The 17,735-nt window shown below is 43.5% G+C and overlaps 1 protein-coding gene across 1 annotated transcript; it reads left to right on the top strand.

Moving 5' to 3' along the window:
- Nucleotides 1-10,206: 10,206 nt before the first annotated feature.
- LOC133423731 (uncharacterized protein K02A2.6-like) lies at nucleotides 10,207-14,313 on the top strand. The gene has a single exon (XM_061714044.1). The coding sequence runs from the start codon at nucleotides 10,207-10,209 to the stop codon at nucleotides 14,287-14,289; it is 4,083 nt and encodes a 1,360-aa protein (XP_061570028.1). The 3' UTR covers nucleotides 14,290-14,313.
- Nucleotides 14,314-17,735: the final 3,422 nt, after the last annotated feature.

Genomic DNA, 17,735 nt, shown 5'->3' with positions numbered 1-17,735 from the left:
ACTCTTTATTTTCTACAGCAAATGTTCTTCGTCTCTTTCAGAGGCACACGTGCACCAGCACCTTTAGCAGAGCTGCACCCCAGCTCCGCTCTGCTTCAATTCAATTCAATTCAATTTTAATTCAATTCAATTCAATTTTATTTATATAGCGTCTAATACAACAGAGTTGTCTCTAGACGCTTTACAGAGACCCATACCCAGAACATGACCCCCGAGCAGTTATTACATAAACAATGGCAGGTAAAAACTCCCCTAGTGGGAGAAAAACCTTAAGCCAAACAGTGGCAAGGAAAAACTCCCCTTTAGGAGGGAAGAAACCTTGAGCAGGACCAGGCTCATCAGGGGGGACCCTCCTGCCGAGGGCCAGACTGGTGGGTCAGGGACGGCAACAGCACAGCAGGCAGGTGGAAGCAGCAACGGGATGACCGGGGGTGGGGACCGCAGGCCAGCACACAGCTCCCGAAGCTCCGGCCCAATCAGCAAGTCCCAGGTTGGGGTGCAGGGTCAGGAAAAGACTTGTGCTCCGTAATGCAAGCTACAAGCCACCCACGGCCACCTGCAGGACAAAAGAGAGAAAAGGGAGGAGAAGGGGGGGCCAGCAACGGGATGACCAGGGGTGGGGACCGCAGGCCAGCACGCAGCTCCCGAAGCTCCGGCCCAATCAGCAAGTCCCAGGTTGGGGTGCAGGGTCGGGGAAAGACTTGTGCTCCGTAATGCAAGCTACAAGCCACCCACGACCACCTGCAGGTTCCGGTGTCCGGCAAAGGATGCTGCAACATGGACAAAAGAGAGAAAAGGGAGGAGAAGGGGGGGCCAGCACAAGAAACCACAGGAGCGACTCTGACACACTAAAGTTTACACTACCTAGAGATTTACCAACACCAGCTAGAGGTTTACTAAACACTAACTATAGGCTTTACTAAACAGAAATGTTTTAAGTTTAGTTTTAAAGGTGTAGGTGGTGTCAGCCCCCTTAACCCAGATTGGAAGTTGGTTCCATAGTAGTGGCGCCTGATAGCAGAACGCCCGCCCTCCAAATCTACATTTAGATACTCTAGGAACTACAAGTAAACCTGCACTCTGAGAACGGAGAGCTCTGACAGGAACATAAGGCACTATCAGGTCTTGCAAATAATGCGGAGCTAAGCCGTTTTGGGCTTTATACGCAAGTAATACAATTTTAAATTGGATTCTGAATTTTACGGGTAACCAATGGAGCGACGCTAACACTGGAGAGACGTGGTCTCTCCTGCTAATTCCTGTCAGTACTCGTGCTGCTGCATTTTGGATCAGCTGGAGCCTATTCAGCAAATTACTTGGACATCCTGCTAACAACACATTACAGTAATCTAGTCTAGAAGATACAAACGCATGAACTAGTTTTTCTGCATCACTCTGTGAGAGGATTTTCCTAATCTTTGCAATATTACGGAGATGGAAAAAGGCTATTTTACAAACCTGATTGACATATGGTTTAAACGACAAATCCTGATCGAAAATAACACCAAGATTTCTCACAGTTGCACTGGAAGTCATCGCAACACCATCTAATCCCTTCCTAAGATGCTCTGGACCAAGAATGATAACCTCTGTTTTATCTGAATTTAGAAGCAGGAAATTTCTGGACATCCAGTCCTTGATGTCCCTAAGACATGCCTGAAGTTTAACTAACGGTTCTGTTTCATCCGGCTTCATAGACAAATAGAGCTGCGTATCATCAGCATAACAATGAAAGTGTATGCCGTGATTCTGGATTATACTTCCCAACGGCTGCATGTATAAACTGAACAAGATTGGCCCTAGCACTGAACCCTGCGGAACACCATAACAGACCCTTGACTGTTCTGAAGAAACCTCATGTACATGAACAAACTGGAACCTGTCAGATAGGTATGATTTAAACCAACATAGAGCTGTCCCTTTAATCCCAACAACATGCTCTAACCTGTGCAGTAAAATGCCATGATCTATAGTGTCAAAAGCAGCACTGAGGTCCAGTAGAACCAGTATGGACACTAATCCCTTATCTGAGGCCATAAGGAGGTCATTCGTGACTCGAACAAGTGCTGTCTCTGTGCTATGATGCATTCTGAACCCTGACTGAAAGACTTCAAACAGATCATTTCTATACAAATAGTCACATAATTGGCTTGAAACTGCCTTTTCCAGAATTTTAGACAAAAATGGAAGGTTGGAAATTGGTCTATAATTAGCTAAGGTGTCTGGGTCAAGAGAAGGTTTTTTAAGTAAAGGTTTAATTACTGCGACTTTGAAAACCTGTGGTACATATCCTAAACTTAGGGATAAGTTAATTTGGTCCAGTATTGTCGTACCAATAAGAGAAAAAATATGTTTGAATAGTCGAGTCGGGATGGGGTCTAACATACATGTGGTTGACTTAGCTCTATTAACGAGTGAAGTCAGCTCAGGGAGGTCTATAGGATCAAAACAGTCTAGAGACAAGTCAGAGCCTAGGGAAGTCGCTAAAGCTGAAGAAACGCCTACAACCGGCTGGTTGATTTCTTCTCTAATTCTCGCGATTTTACTGTTGAAGAAGCCCATAAAGTCCTCACTACTGAGAGCTGCAGGAATGCACGGCTCAACAGAGTTGTGACTCTTTGTCAGCCTGGCTACAGTGCTGAACAGAAAACGTGGGTTACTTTTGTTATCCTCTATCAACGTTGAATAATAAGCTGTTCTGGCTTTGCGAATAGCTTTTTTATATACTATTAGAATATCTTTCCATTCACGATGAGAGTCTACAGACCTACAAGAGTACCACTTCCTTTCCATTTTACGCACGTTTTGTTTCAACATGAAGATATCTGAATTATACCAGGGAGTTAAGCTCCTGTGGCTAGAAACCCTCCTTTTCAAAGGAGCAACTTCATCTAAAGCTGAATGCAACAAATCAGCAGTGTTACTAGCAAGGAAATCAACATCTGCAGAGGTAGAACCCAGGTCACTGGCCTCGACTACATCACTATTTCGCACTGTCGTAAGATAAGCAATGGCCTCCCTAAATTTAACAATAACTTCATCAGACAAACATCTGCTAAAGTAATACCTCCTATTTTGCACTTCAACATCAACAAAATTAAATTCAAACGTTATTAAGTAATGGTCGGATAAAAGGGAGTTTACAGGTGACACCAACAGACCATCAGTTTCAACACCGTAGGTGAGAACGAGATCGAGAGTATGATTAAAACAGTGCGTCGGTTTATCCACTTTTTGTGAGATACCCATTGATTCTAGAAGAGAATCGAAGGCTAATTTAAGATTATCGCTTTCAACATCCATATGAATGTTAAAATCACCCACTATGATGAATTTATCTGTGCTGATCAATAATCCAGAAAGGAAATCTGAAAATTCAGACAAAAACTCCAGATACGCACCAGCAGGGGGCCGGTACACTACCACTAACACAACTGACTTCTCTGATTTCCGGCTCGGAAATTTCAGACCAAGCATGAGGCTTTCAAATGTATTATAGTTGCACTTAGGTTCAATTTTTGTTTGGAGACCGGAGTTATAAATTGCTGCGACTCCTCCGCCTCGGCCCGTGCTTCTAGGAATGTGATGATTAAAGTAGCCGGGCGGAGTTGATTCATTCAAACTAACATACTCTTCCTCCTGTAACCATGTTTCTGTTAAGCAGAAAATATCACTCCTGCTCTCTGTAATTATATCATTTACTAACAGAGACTTAGAGCTTAATGATCGTATATTTAGTAGTCCGCATCTAATTTTTCGGTCTGTAATTGGTACCAAATGTGCATTAGTTTTAATTTTTACAAGGTTATCTTGGTTAACGCCTCTATAACGCTGCACCTGGTGAACTTTTGGAGGGCGGGGAACTGCAACCACTTCTATTTTGCTAGGCACCTGGCCAGAGTCGCCAATATCATGTAATCCTACAGTTTTAGAGTCGCTAATTACATAATGCAATCCTACAGTTTTGTTGGCAGGCGTTGGTCCTTGAGAAGCAACAGATGTGACGCTGAGTGGGGAAAAACGGTTAGACACATGAAGCGGGTGGTGGTGTTCTGTGAGCCCTTTAAGACTACCCTTCCTCCGAACCGTCACCCAGCTGCCCTGCCTGGCCGGCTGCCGGGGAGCTGCAGGGGAGCGGTTACGCTCAGCTGCTACGGGCCGGTCCGCAGAGGATTCTATCGGACTATGGTCTAGTTGGCCAAACCGGACCTCTAACTGACTAAGCCTCGCCTCCAGCCCTGTTAAACTACAGCTCTGCATCCTGGCCTGGACCCTGCATTGTCAGGGGGAGTGTCTAATAACATTGGCCAGATTTCTAGACATAAGAGCTGCACCATCCCGGGTGGGATGAATGCCGTCCCTTCTAATCAGACCGGGCTTTCCCCAGAATGTCTCCCAGTTGTCAATAAAGTCCACGTCGTTTTCTGAACACCACTGAGACAACCAGCGGCGGAGCGAGAGCATGCGACTAAACATGTCATCGCTGGTCAGATTGGGGAGGGGGCCAGAAAAACCTACGGAGTCCGACATGGTTTTGGCGTAGTTACACACCGAGACAATATTCATTCTGGTTACTTCCGACTGGCGAAGACGGGAGTCATTAGCTCCGACATTGATGATAACTTTACCATATTTACGATTACCCTTTGCCAGTAGCTTCAAATTTGCTTCTATGTCGCCCGCTCTGGCCCCCGGGATACACCTAACTAAGGTCTCTGGAGTCGGTTTCACATGTCTCACAATAGAGTCTCCAATCACCAGGGTCTGTTTCTCAACAGATGTGTCGCTGAGTGGGGAAAAACGGTTAGACACATGAAGCGGGTGGTGGTGTTCTGTGAGCCCTTTAAGACTACCCTTCCTCCGAACCGTCACCCAGCTGCCCTGCCTGGCCGGCTGCCGGGGAGCTGCAGGGGAGCGGTTACGCTCAGCTGCTACGGGCCGGTCCGCAGAGGATTCTATCGGACTATGGTCTAGTTGGCCAAACCGGAACTCTAACTGACTGAGCCTCGCCTCCAGCCCTGCAAATAAGCTACACTTTAAGCACTTACCGTCTTCACTAAAGGAGGCAGAGGAATAACTAAACATTTCACACACTGAGCAGCAAAGAGGTGAAGCGGTGGGAGCCGGAGCGGCCATGCTAAGATGCTAACGGAGGCTAACGGACAGAAAATGTATCGGTGATTGGTGACAGTGAAAGTTACGGAAGAGAAAATGAGCGAGTGTTGAAATAAAGACAGTAATGTACCAGATATAGTGCTATTTTACCAGAAAACAGTCTAAGTTTTAGATAAAAAGTCGGGAGAGATCTGAGCCTGCAAACGCCGTGAGACGGCAGCAGCACAGACCGCAAACACCAGGAAGTGACGCAATACGTTACCCAATCAGCAAGCCAGTTGGCTTGCTGATATCATGATAATGCCAGGAAAAAAAAAAAAAAAGAGATTTATTTTAATATTGCTGATTATGGCTTACAGTTTTAGATTAAGATTCCCAGAATATTCTAATTTTTTGAGATAGGATATTTGAGTTTTCTTAAGCTGTAAACCATGATCAGCAATATTAAAATAATAAAAGGCTTGCAATATTTCAGTTGATTTGTAATGAATCCAGAATGTATGACATTTTTGCATTACAGAAAATAAAGGACTTTATCACAATATTCTAATTTTCTGAAACAGTCCTGTATTATTGTCATAAGGATCCTTATTGACTGTGTCACGTATCGTGGTCATAACTTGAACGTAGCCGCCATCCTATGCCATTGAATGGGAACTCTGGATTTCTGGTAAAATCATTAAAAATCACTGGTTTGTCTTGGACAGTGAAATTGCAGGATCAGATACTTTTCGACAGGACACAAAAAAACAGAACACTGTAACACATGGTGTCTGGATAAATCTGTCACTCGTTTTTTTTTTTCAAAATATGAACTCATATCCAAATAAATCATAACTTTGTCACGCCTTGTCTAATTAATTTCAAACTTTGCAAAGAGGTTCTTTTACTGTGATGTAAAAAGCGTCCTGTCGATTTTAGTGATGTAGCTCCAACAGCTGATTCATGAGTATTTTTTTGTGGGATATATATTAAATATTTGAAAGTATATTTGAAAGTATATTTTTCGGCAAGAGAGTTTAAATAAAGCCAAATTGTGGCACATAATGCCTATGTCCTGTGGAAATATTTTCACATTTTTATATAACATCCTTGATTTTTAACAAATATTTCAATTCTATGTAAGTGGGGAGATAAACAATATTTTTTTATGTCAGTATATTTTTAGGCAAGTGAGTTTAAATAATACCGAATTGTGGCGCATCATGCCCGTATCCTCTGGAAATATTTTCACATTTTTATGATACATCCTTGAGTTTTATATTTGTTAGAAATCTCAAAGTTTAAGCCGGACTCTGGTTGCCTCTCTCTAAAACAAAGGAGTCCCGCCCCATCTGCAAAGGAAATCAGATCATGTAAAACCACTATCTCAAAAACGTTTTGCTCGTGTGTGAGTGACTGTCGCTCAGCCAATAAGAGAATCCCTGCCTGCCGTCTGTATTAGCCAATTAGAGCTGTTCCCAGAGCTGCAGGCCAAACCACTGCTAAAAGGTCAAAGGTCCGGTGATTTGTGGAACCGAAGACAAAGACATCTGCAGTGTGTCAGAATTTCATAAAAATAGACATTGGAGAAAAAAAAGTTGAATGGAAACTTTGTAAGCAACAGTTTGGATATCACAACTCCTCATCAACATGCTTTTGATCACCTGAAAACGGTAAACCTTGTTTCCCGTCTGTTCTGACAATATGGACATATCAGAATTGAGATATTTCATTGTTTTTAGGTAGGCATTTAGCTAGGCAAAGTAGGCTATTATAAGACAACAAAAAAACAAATTAAACTAGAAAAACCACCAGAGGAGTGTAATGTCTTTATCAGACAGAAAAAAAATCCAGACGTCATCTGCAGCAGATGTGGAAATAAGAATGACCGGCCCACAGAAATTTGCAGTGGATGTTGTCAATGTAATCATTTATAAACTTGTGGTCGAACTGAATTGGAGGTGTGAATACTATAACCATCTGAATAGCATCTAGGCTGTAAGGTGAACCCCGTCATCGTTTCATCCTCCCACCTTTGTGGACGACACAATCTTTACACCATAAAAAAGATTGATTCATGCTCACCTTAGAAGTAAAAGTTCGGAGCTCAAAACCCCCAAGAGTCCCGTGATCGGTGACAGCAAAACGGTACTAGTTTCTTCTGAACTTAGTCAGATTTTGGTCTGCAGGTTGAGGCGCGGCCGTCACGTGATCCCGCTGCACCAATAGGATGTTACTAGTAAACACAACGGCGACCATGGTGTCTTCCGCCTAATAGCATGATGATGAAAACAAACCCCAAAAGTCGTGAAATGATCAGAAATGATCTGGAACCGTGCTTAATAAACTGCTACCTCAACAAAGAACTTTGAGATTATTAGACAACAAGGCGGACCTTATCTAAAGTATCTCCAAACACTTGATTGGATACCAGGACATGTAGCCTAGGTATTTTTCTATAGATAAGAACGCTATTCTTTCCTTTGTTTTTAATAATAAGTTGGTTATTGATTAACTTGCTATTCCAGATTGATCTGATCTCGTCAACAATTTTATTTATGTGGAACTAAGTTATATGTAATTTATGTAAATAATAATAATGTAAACAATGAATAACCATAATAATCCTTTGTGCCATTAGAGATCTAAACTGATCAAGAATTGTTGACATAAATTGTCATCAGCTCTCGGAACAGCTGTGTGTTCCGCCTTGATTGGGATTCACATGTTCTCCGGGTGTGACTCCAACAGTGCATTTTATGGAAAAGGAAAAAAAAAAAGACTGTTGCATGTGAGAAAGAAGAATACCTACAGGCTTTTACAAATCTTGGTGCCAACTTCGATCTGAACCAATCAACATTTGAAACACTGTGTAAATATGAATGCCATTTGTATGATCAGCCCACCAAACTTGATGTTAACGAGGCAAGATACAGGGCATTCTGTCTTACGTCATCGGCTTTGCCAGAAATATCAATTCCACCTTCAAGTGATGCCCTCCACCAGCACTGCAAAAGGGCAAACTACCAAGCCGCCATAATGAGGGCATCACTCAAACCACAGATATGTGCTCCATCTCCCGCTGGATTTGGCTGGAAACCTATAAGTCACCTGGATGACAAGGGAAGCGGTCCCTGGGAGCATTTTGAAAGGGATACACTGCAGTTGCAAAGAGAGTGCCTGTGAATCACGCAGATGTTCCTGTGTCTCTGCAGGGCTGGGTAACAGACATGTGTAAGTGCAACAATTGTAAGAACAGAAAAGACACTGACAACTGTCCTGACACTGACAGTGAGGATTAAAGGAGCTTGAGGCAGGATTGAGGCAGGATTTATGAAAAAAATCTGTATATGTTTTAAGTTTTCTAGTAATAATGTCAGATGAAGCGTTCCAAACCCAAAAGAATGATTCCTCTAGTGTATCTCTCCGTTGCCTTGAACAGGCTGTTGCTGCAAAATGTGCTGCAATTCGGACTCCGAATTTCCCGCGCTGTCCTGTGGATGTGACGTCACATGACGCTGCATGCATGTTCTCCCCGTTCTCCTGTGCTGGCTTCACTGTTGGCTGCAGTACCCCCAACGGCCGTCGTGGTGAAGGGTGGCGCTAGAGAGTCTCATTTCTTAAAAGGAGCCTCATGCTCCTTTAAGAGTTGATTTGAGATGTAGACCCTGGTATACTGGGATGAACTGGGGGGGGTTGCTGTTCCTGTTTTATTACATAAATAATTGGTTTGAATGTTTTTCTGGACAGTCTCATTGAATTATTTTAAGTGCAATTACATTTCATATGGCAGAGTCATGAACGTTTTGAAATTGTAACTATACAAAACTGTGATAAAACACTCTTATGGTTCTGCTTTTCATTGATCTGAATATGTAAAAAAGAGGATCTGCACATTTGGATCAATGCAAGGATCTTTAATAAACCAACCAAGCTTTCGGTCAGAAGATTACCCTACAGTTTTATTTTGCTTTTGGTTTGAAACATTGGGAGGTCTTTAATTTATATAGATGGTATTGTTATTAGTTTGTCGACTTTGCGCAGGTACCTCAGGACTTTGCGGTTGTTCATACAGAATGCCCATTCTGTTCTGCTGATCTGCAAAGCACAGACCTCCGCCGGCTTTCCCATTCATGTGTATGTGCTGCCGCAGCGCAACAGTGGACCGCTCTGCAGCCGAGCTCGGCTGCACAAGAGGCCGCATGCTGCGGTGAATTTAACTTTTTTTTTCTCCCGCACTAAGACATTTGCGGAGAAGGAATCTCTGCGGACCTCATGTGATCACTATCACATCTTGGTTGAGGATGCTGAATTCACGACATTCATTCAGCAACTGCGTCGGAAGGTAGCCAGCAGGCTGGAATTTCCAACTATCATGGAAATATTAGACATTTGTGCATCTGACATTTTTCCAAACCCCAATAAACTACTTCGAGTCATCATCAGCCTTCCCATGACTTCTTAGTGCTGAGAGACTGTTCTCGGAATTCTGAGATGAAAACTCAATATGAGTGGTTGCCAGGTCCCTAATGTCCGCGGTTTTCACCATTACTTGATCAACGACCGCACTGCTACATATGCTAATAGATACGTGAAAAACGGGAACCCAATCTGGCAACCTGGTTTTCCTCACTTTGCTCAGCTTTTAAACCGCTGGACAAAAAGCCAAACTCATACCACTATTGCAGTTTTGTGGTATCGCAGCAGATCCTTTGTGTGCATTTGTTCCTGCAGTTATATTCCTTGTTCTTACAGTTAGTTATTTGGAGTTAACAACCGTAACACATATGTTGCAGAACCTTATAGTTCCACCAGCAGGGGGCGTACGGAGTATGTTACAGAAAACGTTGTTAGAAGAAGAAGAAGCCTGAAAACAGAGAATGCCGTGTGAGTTGAAAGCTGGTTCAGTAAACATCACAAACTGAGTTTCCTGTGTGGACAGTTACTTATTTTGGGAAGATACAACATCTTTTTGGCGACGAGGATTAGTCTGGCGGAAGACGGCCGCCGCAGACGGATTAAAAGAAAAAAAGAAAAAAAACACGTCAGGAGCCTGCTACAGGTTAGCCTACGGCTGAAAGAGGGAGAAGGTGACACTGAAGAGTAAATATGGCTACTATTGGCACTCTAGCGCCGTTTGATCCTAAGATTCAGACGTGGGATGAGTATACCGAAATACTCGAGCAGTTTTTTGAGGCCAATGAGATTGAAGATGAAGACAGGCAAAAAGCCATACTGATAAGTGTCGTCGGGGCATCAACCTACAGGCTGATGCGCAACCTTCTCAGCCCGGACAAGCCGAAAGACAAATCCTTCCAAGAGCTTGTACTCCTGATGAAAAACCACTATGATCCCAAGCCAAGTGAAATTGTGCAAAGGTACAAATTTGACTCTCGTAACCGCAAGCCAAGTGAGTCAGTCATGGAATATGTGGCCGAGCTGCGTCGTTTAGCGCAGGATTGTAACTACGGCAACACATTGCAGCAGAGGTTGAGAGACAGGATAGTCTGCGGAGTTAATGATGACAGAATCCAGAGGCGTCTCCTGTCAGAAACAGACCTCACGTTTGACAAGGCCATGTCACTCGCTGTCTCACTAGAAACTGCAAATAAAAATGCGCAAGATCTGCAGACCTCAGGTGCCACAGCAAAATGTTTCAGCATCACCAAAGGACAGCAGGAGACTCGTACCTTTAAAGGAGAAAACAGAGAGTGTTATCGATGCAAAGGAACTACGCACACAGCTGCAGACTGTAGGTACAAACAAGAAAAATGCCATGCTTGCGGTAAAGTTGGACACTTAGCAAGGGCTTGTAGAAGCAAAGCTAAACTGAACCAGAAGAAAAATGAATATGGATATGGAAAGAAAGATAAAAGGCAGAGTACACACTATCGTGCTCACAAAGTGCATCAGGCAGTAAATGAAAGTAAAACTGACAGCTCAGAAGAGGACTCCTTCACTTTGAACTGTATAACCTGTAGACCAGAGTATCGGAGTAAACTGTACAAGTTAGGGCGTCGGAGTGTGGAGCACCCAAGGAAAGTAGACCCCTACACTGTAGATTTGAAAATCGATGAGAAAGAGGTCAACTTTGAAATAGACACTGGATGTTGCCTAACAGTCATGAATGAACAGACATTTAAAGAGACGTGGAAACACACCGAACTCCCTACGCTGAGACCTCTCAAAATAAAGCTGGAAACCTACACAGGGGATCCTGTTAACGTGATTGGCGCCACGTTTGTCAGGGTCAGATACAAGCAGCAGAGACGGAAGTTGCCCCTGGTGGTGGTTGGAGGGGATGGCCCCAGCTTGCTAGGACGAGGCTGGCTGGAGGAATTGTGGCTGAACTGGAGAGAAATAAAAAACGGGCACAAAGCCAGAAAAATACATCAGCTCAAGACAATAGAAGCCACATTACAGCAGGTGTTGAACAAACATGAGGTTGTGTTCAAAGAGGAGTTGGGCACCCTCAAGGGCACAAAAGCAACCATCCATGTCAAACAGGATGCCACTCCACGCTTCTTCCGCCCACGGTCTGTTCCCTTTGCTATGCGCGCAAAGGTAGATGAGGAAATTGACCGACTGTTGGAAGAGGGCATCATCTCGCCGGTGAAATATGCTGAATGGGCAGCGCCAGTGGTACCAATTCTGAAGCCGGATGGGACTGTAAGGCTGTGTGGGGATTATAAGCTTACGGTGAACACAGTAGCTTCCCTGGAACAGTATCCAATACCCAGAGTGGAGGACCTGTTTGCAGCGCTTTCTGGAGGGAAGCAGTTCTCCAAATTGGATATGAGCCACGCATACCAGCAAATACTCCTGGATGATGATTCAAAAAGGTATGTGACAGTGAACACTCACCGAGGACTGTTCACATACAACAGACTACCTTTTGGAGTGGCGTCTGCACCAGCTATCTTCCAGAGGACCATGGAAGGTCTTCTGAAAGGGATTTCTCTAACAGCGGTGTATTTAGATGACATATTGGTGACAGGAGTGGATGAAGCAGATCACCTAAAAAACCTGAATGAGGTGTTGAGCAGGCTGGAGGAGGCAGGTTTGCGGCTTAAACGAAGTAAGTGCGCTTTCATGCAGAAAGAAGTGGAATACTTGGGTCACAGAGTGGATGTACAGGGGCTCCACCCAGTGGAGAAGAAAGTTAAAGCCATCCTGAATGCTCCTGCTCCCACAAGTGTAACAGAACTCAAAGCGTACTTGGGGTTACTGAACTATTATAACAAGTTCCTTCCCAACCTGGCAACCCTGTTGGCCCCCCTTCACGAGCTTTTGAGAAAAGAGGTGCGCTGGACATGGCAAAAGAAACAAGAGGAAGCTTTCCAAAATTCAAAGACTCTGCTGAACTCAGCGGATGTATTAGTGCATTACTCGGCAGAGCGTGAGTTAGTTCTCTCCTGCGATGCGTCACCATATGGAGTGGGTGCCGTATTGTCACACAGGATGGATGATGGCAGTGAGAGACCCCTAAGCTTCATGTCACGTACACTCTCACCTGCGGAGAAGAGGTACTCTCAGCTTGACAAGGAAGGCTTAGCTGTAATGTTTGGCATCAAGAAATTCCACAAATACCTGTATGGCAGAGTTTTCACTATTTATACAGACCACAAGCCTCTGATCTCTCTCTTCAATGTGAGGAAGCCTATACCTCAGATGGGCTCACCGAGAGTACAGAGATGGGCTGTAACCTTGAGCGCTTATGAGTACAACATCGTGTACAAGCCAGGCAAACATCACGCAAATGCGGATGCGCTGAGCAGACTGCCTCTACCAGACACAGCACCTGAAAAAGAGATGACTGAACAAGTCTTGATGATGGATGTGCTGGATGACACACTAGTCGACTCCACGCAAATCAGGCGCTGGACAGCTAAAGATGTCATCTTGGCTCAGGTTCATGAGTACACCTTAAAGGGCTGGCCTGCGCAGACGGATGTTTGCTTCAAGCCATATCATCAACGGAAAACAGAACTTAGTGTGAGAGATGGATGTGTGCTCTGGGGAGCCAGAGTGATTATTCCCACTAAAGGCAGAGATAAAATGCTCAAGCTTCTACACCAGACACACATGGGCATGTCAAAGATGAAAGGCCTGGCGAGATCATATATATGGTGGCCTGGCATGGATGAAAACATTGAAAGGGAAGTGCAGTCATGTGAGGAATGTCAAAAACACCAAAAGTCACCTCCCACGGCACCGTTACACCCCTGGGAATGGCCAGAGTCACCGTGGTCAAGGATCCATGTGGATTATGCGGGACCTTTCCTGGGTGAGATGTTTCTGCTTATTGTGGATGCTCATTCCAAGTGGATGGACATTTATCCTGTGAAATCACCTACATCACATGCGACCATTGAGAAGCTACGACAGAGTTTCAGTGTGTTTGGTCTGCCAAAAATGTTGGTGTCAGACAACGGAACATGTTTCACGAGTGCTGAATTTGAGACATTCATGAAGCAAAATGGCGTTGATCATGTGAAGTCTGCTCCGTTTCACCCATCCTCGAACGGGCTGGCGGAGAGGGCGGTCCAGACTTTTAAGGAGGGGATGAAGAAAGTTAAAGGTGACACACTGCAAACCAGACTGTCGAGATTTCTGTTTGGTTATCGAATCACACCGCATGCAGTGACAGGCTTGTCACCTGCTGAGTTGATGATGTCACGGAGACTCCGTTCAGCTTTTGACCTGCTCCTGCCGGATGTGAAAACAAGAGTGCGGCAAAAGCAACTAAAACAGAAAGAGAATCACGACCTAAAGAAAAGACTGAGAAGTTTCGCACCAGGGGACAATGTGTTCATTAGAAATTTCTCCTTTGGTCCAAAATGGATCCCAGCTGTCATCGAAAGCTCATCTGGTCCAGTGTCGTACACCGCCACCCTCGGAAATGGTAAAACGGTGAAGCGTCATGTTGATCAGGTTAGAGCAGGATTAAGAGACATCGTTCCCAGTGAACTGGATAAAGAGCTGAAGCCGCTGCCTGACACCGACGTTGGCTCCGAGGGCTGTTCGCCTGCCGTGTTGGATATGACACCAAAACCTCTGTCATGCGAGATACCGGAGGGTCCGTGTGTTCCAGATGTTCCAGCTCCACCAGAATCACCTGTGGCTCCAGTGGTGCGGCGCTCCCAGAGAGAGAGACATTCACCTGGTCGTCTTAAGGATTTTGTTAGATAGAGTGCGATCTGATATCTCTGAAAGTACCCATTTTCAGTGTAGTAGTTAAAACTGCAAGAGAAAAAAAAAAAGGTTCTATTTGTTTTATTATTTTATGTTGATCGTAGGGTATTTTACAGCATGTATATTCACATGTCAGACAGAGATAAGTTGTTAACTTAAGGGGGAGGAGATGTGGTATCGCAGCAGATCCTTTGTGTGCATTTGTTCCTGCAGTTATATTCCTTGTTCTTACAGTTAGTTATTTGGAGTTAACAACCGTAACACATATGTTGCAGAACCTTATAGTTCCACCAGCAGGGGGCGTACGGAGTATGTTACAGAAAACGTTGTTAGAAGAAGAAGAAGCCTGAAAACAGAGAATGCCGTGTGAGTTGAAAGCTGGTTCAGTAAACATCACAAACTGAGTTTCCTGTGTGGACAGTTACTTATTTTGGGAAGATACAACAAGTTTGTAGAAAAATACAACTTTTTGAGCTTCTGACTTTTTTTTTTTATGCCAAAGTTTGTTTACTGTATAGGATACTGCACGGTTTAGCTCCCCACCCCTAAATCTTAAGTGCCATCCCTTCAAATATTTGATATTAATGTTAAAAATGGCTATAAGCACTGGTCTGTCCTATAGGTGAATTTATTATTATAGACATGAAATGTATTATTAATATTAATATAAATTATAAAATGATTAATGAATTTCTGGAGGGTGAGTCTGATATATAATTAATAATTAATTAAAAATGTATTATATTATTGTATATATTGTATATAATTTATTTGTTAACTGGTAAAATAAAAACTGTTTAGACTCAATTATTGATCCAAAAGATTACGTATTTTTTTACAGAGTCAGAGCGCGCAGGCCGGGATTCAAACCTGCGGCCCCAGGATGTTTGTATCCTTAGAGCCACTGTCTAACCCACTGCGCCACGGAGCAGGCGTTGAACAGGAACAGGACGCTGTGATGAATCGGCCATTACAATCCTAAAATACAATGGTGTCATGTTGCTTTATAAGAATCTTTTTGCCCAGAAGAAAAAATAGCGACAACAACGACACCTGCACCGCGGCTTTAGGAGAAAAAGATGCTACAGAGTCGGGATGCAGCGGCTCAGAAGAGCAGTGGAATACATGAATGAATGACTGTATTTACTTTAGTCGTTTTTTCAATATTGTTTACATGTGTCCTACATTAAACAAAACAATAATTTTAATAATAATAATAATAATAATAATAATAATAATAATAATAATAATAATAATAATAATATGCGTCAACTGAAAGCCTGAGCTTATGTTGTCCTCCTTCTACATTAATAAGATAATAAGATAAAAGAAGAAAAAAAATGAGAAAGAAGTAAAATAGATGTAATAGTAATAATTATAATATAACAGTAACAGCAACAACTAAATATCTAAATATTTAAATCTAGTGTTTTGGCTCCCTGCTGCTGTGGGCTGAGCAGTGTCCTCCTGCTCACAGATGTCCCCTGGTGGTTGTTTGGCTACACTGCAGCCTCTGATGACCCCCCTTCCTCCCCCCTCGAACAAGAGACGTGATTCTCACGTGAGATCTCGTGAGAATCATGCGTGAGTGGCGCCGCATGGAACTTTAACCATCTGTACATTGGGACAATAGTGACACAGAATGGGTGGGACTGCACCCTCTGCCCATCTGACCATGACCACTACCATAAATAAAATTATGAGTAATATTGTGTTGATCAACAGGATGTTTTGAAAATGAAATGAGAACTCCCTAAATAAAGTGTGCATCGATGACAAATGTTCTTAGACGGATTACTTGTTTTTGGTTAAAGAAGAGGTCATGGAGAGGAAAGCATGAACATGAGCGTGTCCTCAGAGGAGAGCGCTCGTGTGTTTGTCTCTGTGCACGCCATCAGATAGACAGCTTATATATAAAGGACGTTTGTTTGGGCTTTTGGGTGAAACCCGATTCCCTGCCGTTGCGTGTAATTGCTGCTCTGCACAAACACTTTTGTTAGAAACTCGACCTTTCGACCAGTGTTTGCCTCTGCTGTTTAAACTATTGTCATATTTACACTCCCTGTGCTTTACAGCTGCAAACATGTCTGCTCCAAATCCACACACACACACATGCACCATCAAAATAAATCAGATGTTACTGCAAAACATTTCCAGCAGCTCACACACATCTGAACTTGCTGTCCCCTGCATTTACAGAGCACCCTCTCATGGTTTCATCTAGCGCGCTGCAGGTGCTCAATTATTCATCCTCGACTGTAATTTGAGAGGTGTTTATGTAACATTATGTAATTTTGACGACCGGATGTCATACAGAGGCCTCAGTCTCTAGAAACAACTTTATGTAACACCAGTGATTCATTTCACAACCTCGGCATCCTTCTTCACTACTTGTTCCTTTTGCCTTCTACGATTTAGAGTGAATAACAATTATAAATGGTTCAAATATTTGGACACCATTTTCAGGATTTGAGCTCATGGAAAACTTCTACCACAGCCTCTGCCTTCAAAGACCTCACTGACACTGAAATGTCCCAACAGCGTCGAGCTCTGACTTCATCACTCTCCACAGATGTTAGCGACATTAACGGTCAGCCGTGAAAAACAGCCTAAACCCGCATCGTGATCCTGGGAGTCGATGGCTGTCGGGGTGGTGGTGGGATTGCTGAATGGCATCAAAGCAGTCTGTAACCCATGTTAAAATATGATATAATTAAGAATAAATAGTTAAATAAAAGCTGCACGAATAAGCTTGAAAGTTAAAACTACCACTGCAATTTCCCAGCTTGAGATAAATAAAGTATATTTATCTATAAGTGACTAATTTAATAAGGTTTTTTTTAAAAGGTTTGTTTTTTCTCTTAGGCTTGTGTGCTCGTTGTGCGTTTCCATGTGTTTTTCGCGTTTTAGACTAGCAGTGGACGTCACCCCTCACCCCGACCCCCCCTCCCTTCACATATACATACCTATATATATATATATATATATATATATATATATATATATATATATATATGAGATAAATAAAAAAATAAAATAAATATATATGATATATTAAAATATATTCACTCACTCACTCATCTTTTTCCGCTTTATCCGTTCCCGGGTCGCGGGGGCAGCAGCCTCAGCAGGGATGCCCAGACTTCCTTCACCCCAGACACTTCCTCCAGCTCCTCCGGGGGGAGTCCGAGGCGTTCACCCTATCTCTAAGGGAGCGTCCAGCCACCCTGTGGAGGAAACTCATCTCTAAGGGAGCGTCCAGCCACCCTGTGGAGGAAACTCATCTCTAAGGGAGCGTCCAGCCACCCTGCGGAGGAAACTCATCTCTAAGGGAGGAAACTCATCTCTAAGGGAGGAAACTCATCTCTAAGGGAGCGTCCAGCCACCCTGCAGAGGAAACTCATCTCTAAGGGAGCGTCCAGCCACCCTGTGGAGGAAACTCA

Source organism: Cololabis saira, chromosome 22 (genome assembly GCF_033807715.1).
Source record: "Cololabis saira isolate AMF1-May2022 chromosome 22, fColSai1.1, whole genome shotgun sequence".
Taxonomy (NCBI): Eukaryota; Metazoa; Chordata; class Actinopteri; order Beloniformes; family Belonidae; genus Cololabis; species Cololabis saira.
This window is presented reverse-complemented; position numbering and strand designations above follow the sequence as displayed.

Excerpts from the sequence above, each read along its gene's own strand:
- LOC133423731 (XM_061714044.1), top strand. The coding sequence starts at position 10,207 with ATGGCTACTATTGGCACTCTAGCGCCGTTTGATCCTAAGATTCAGACG.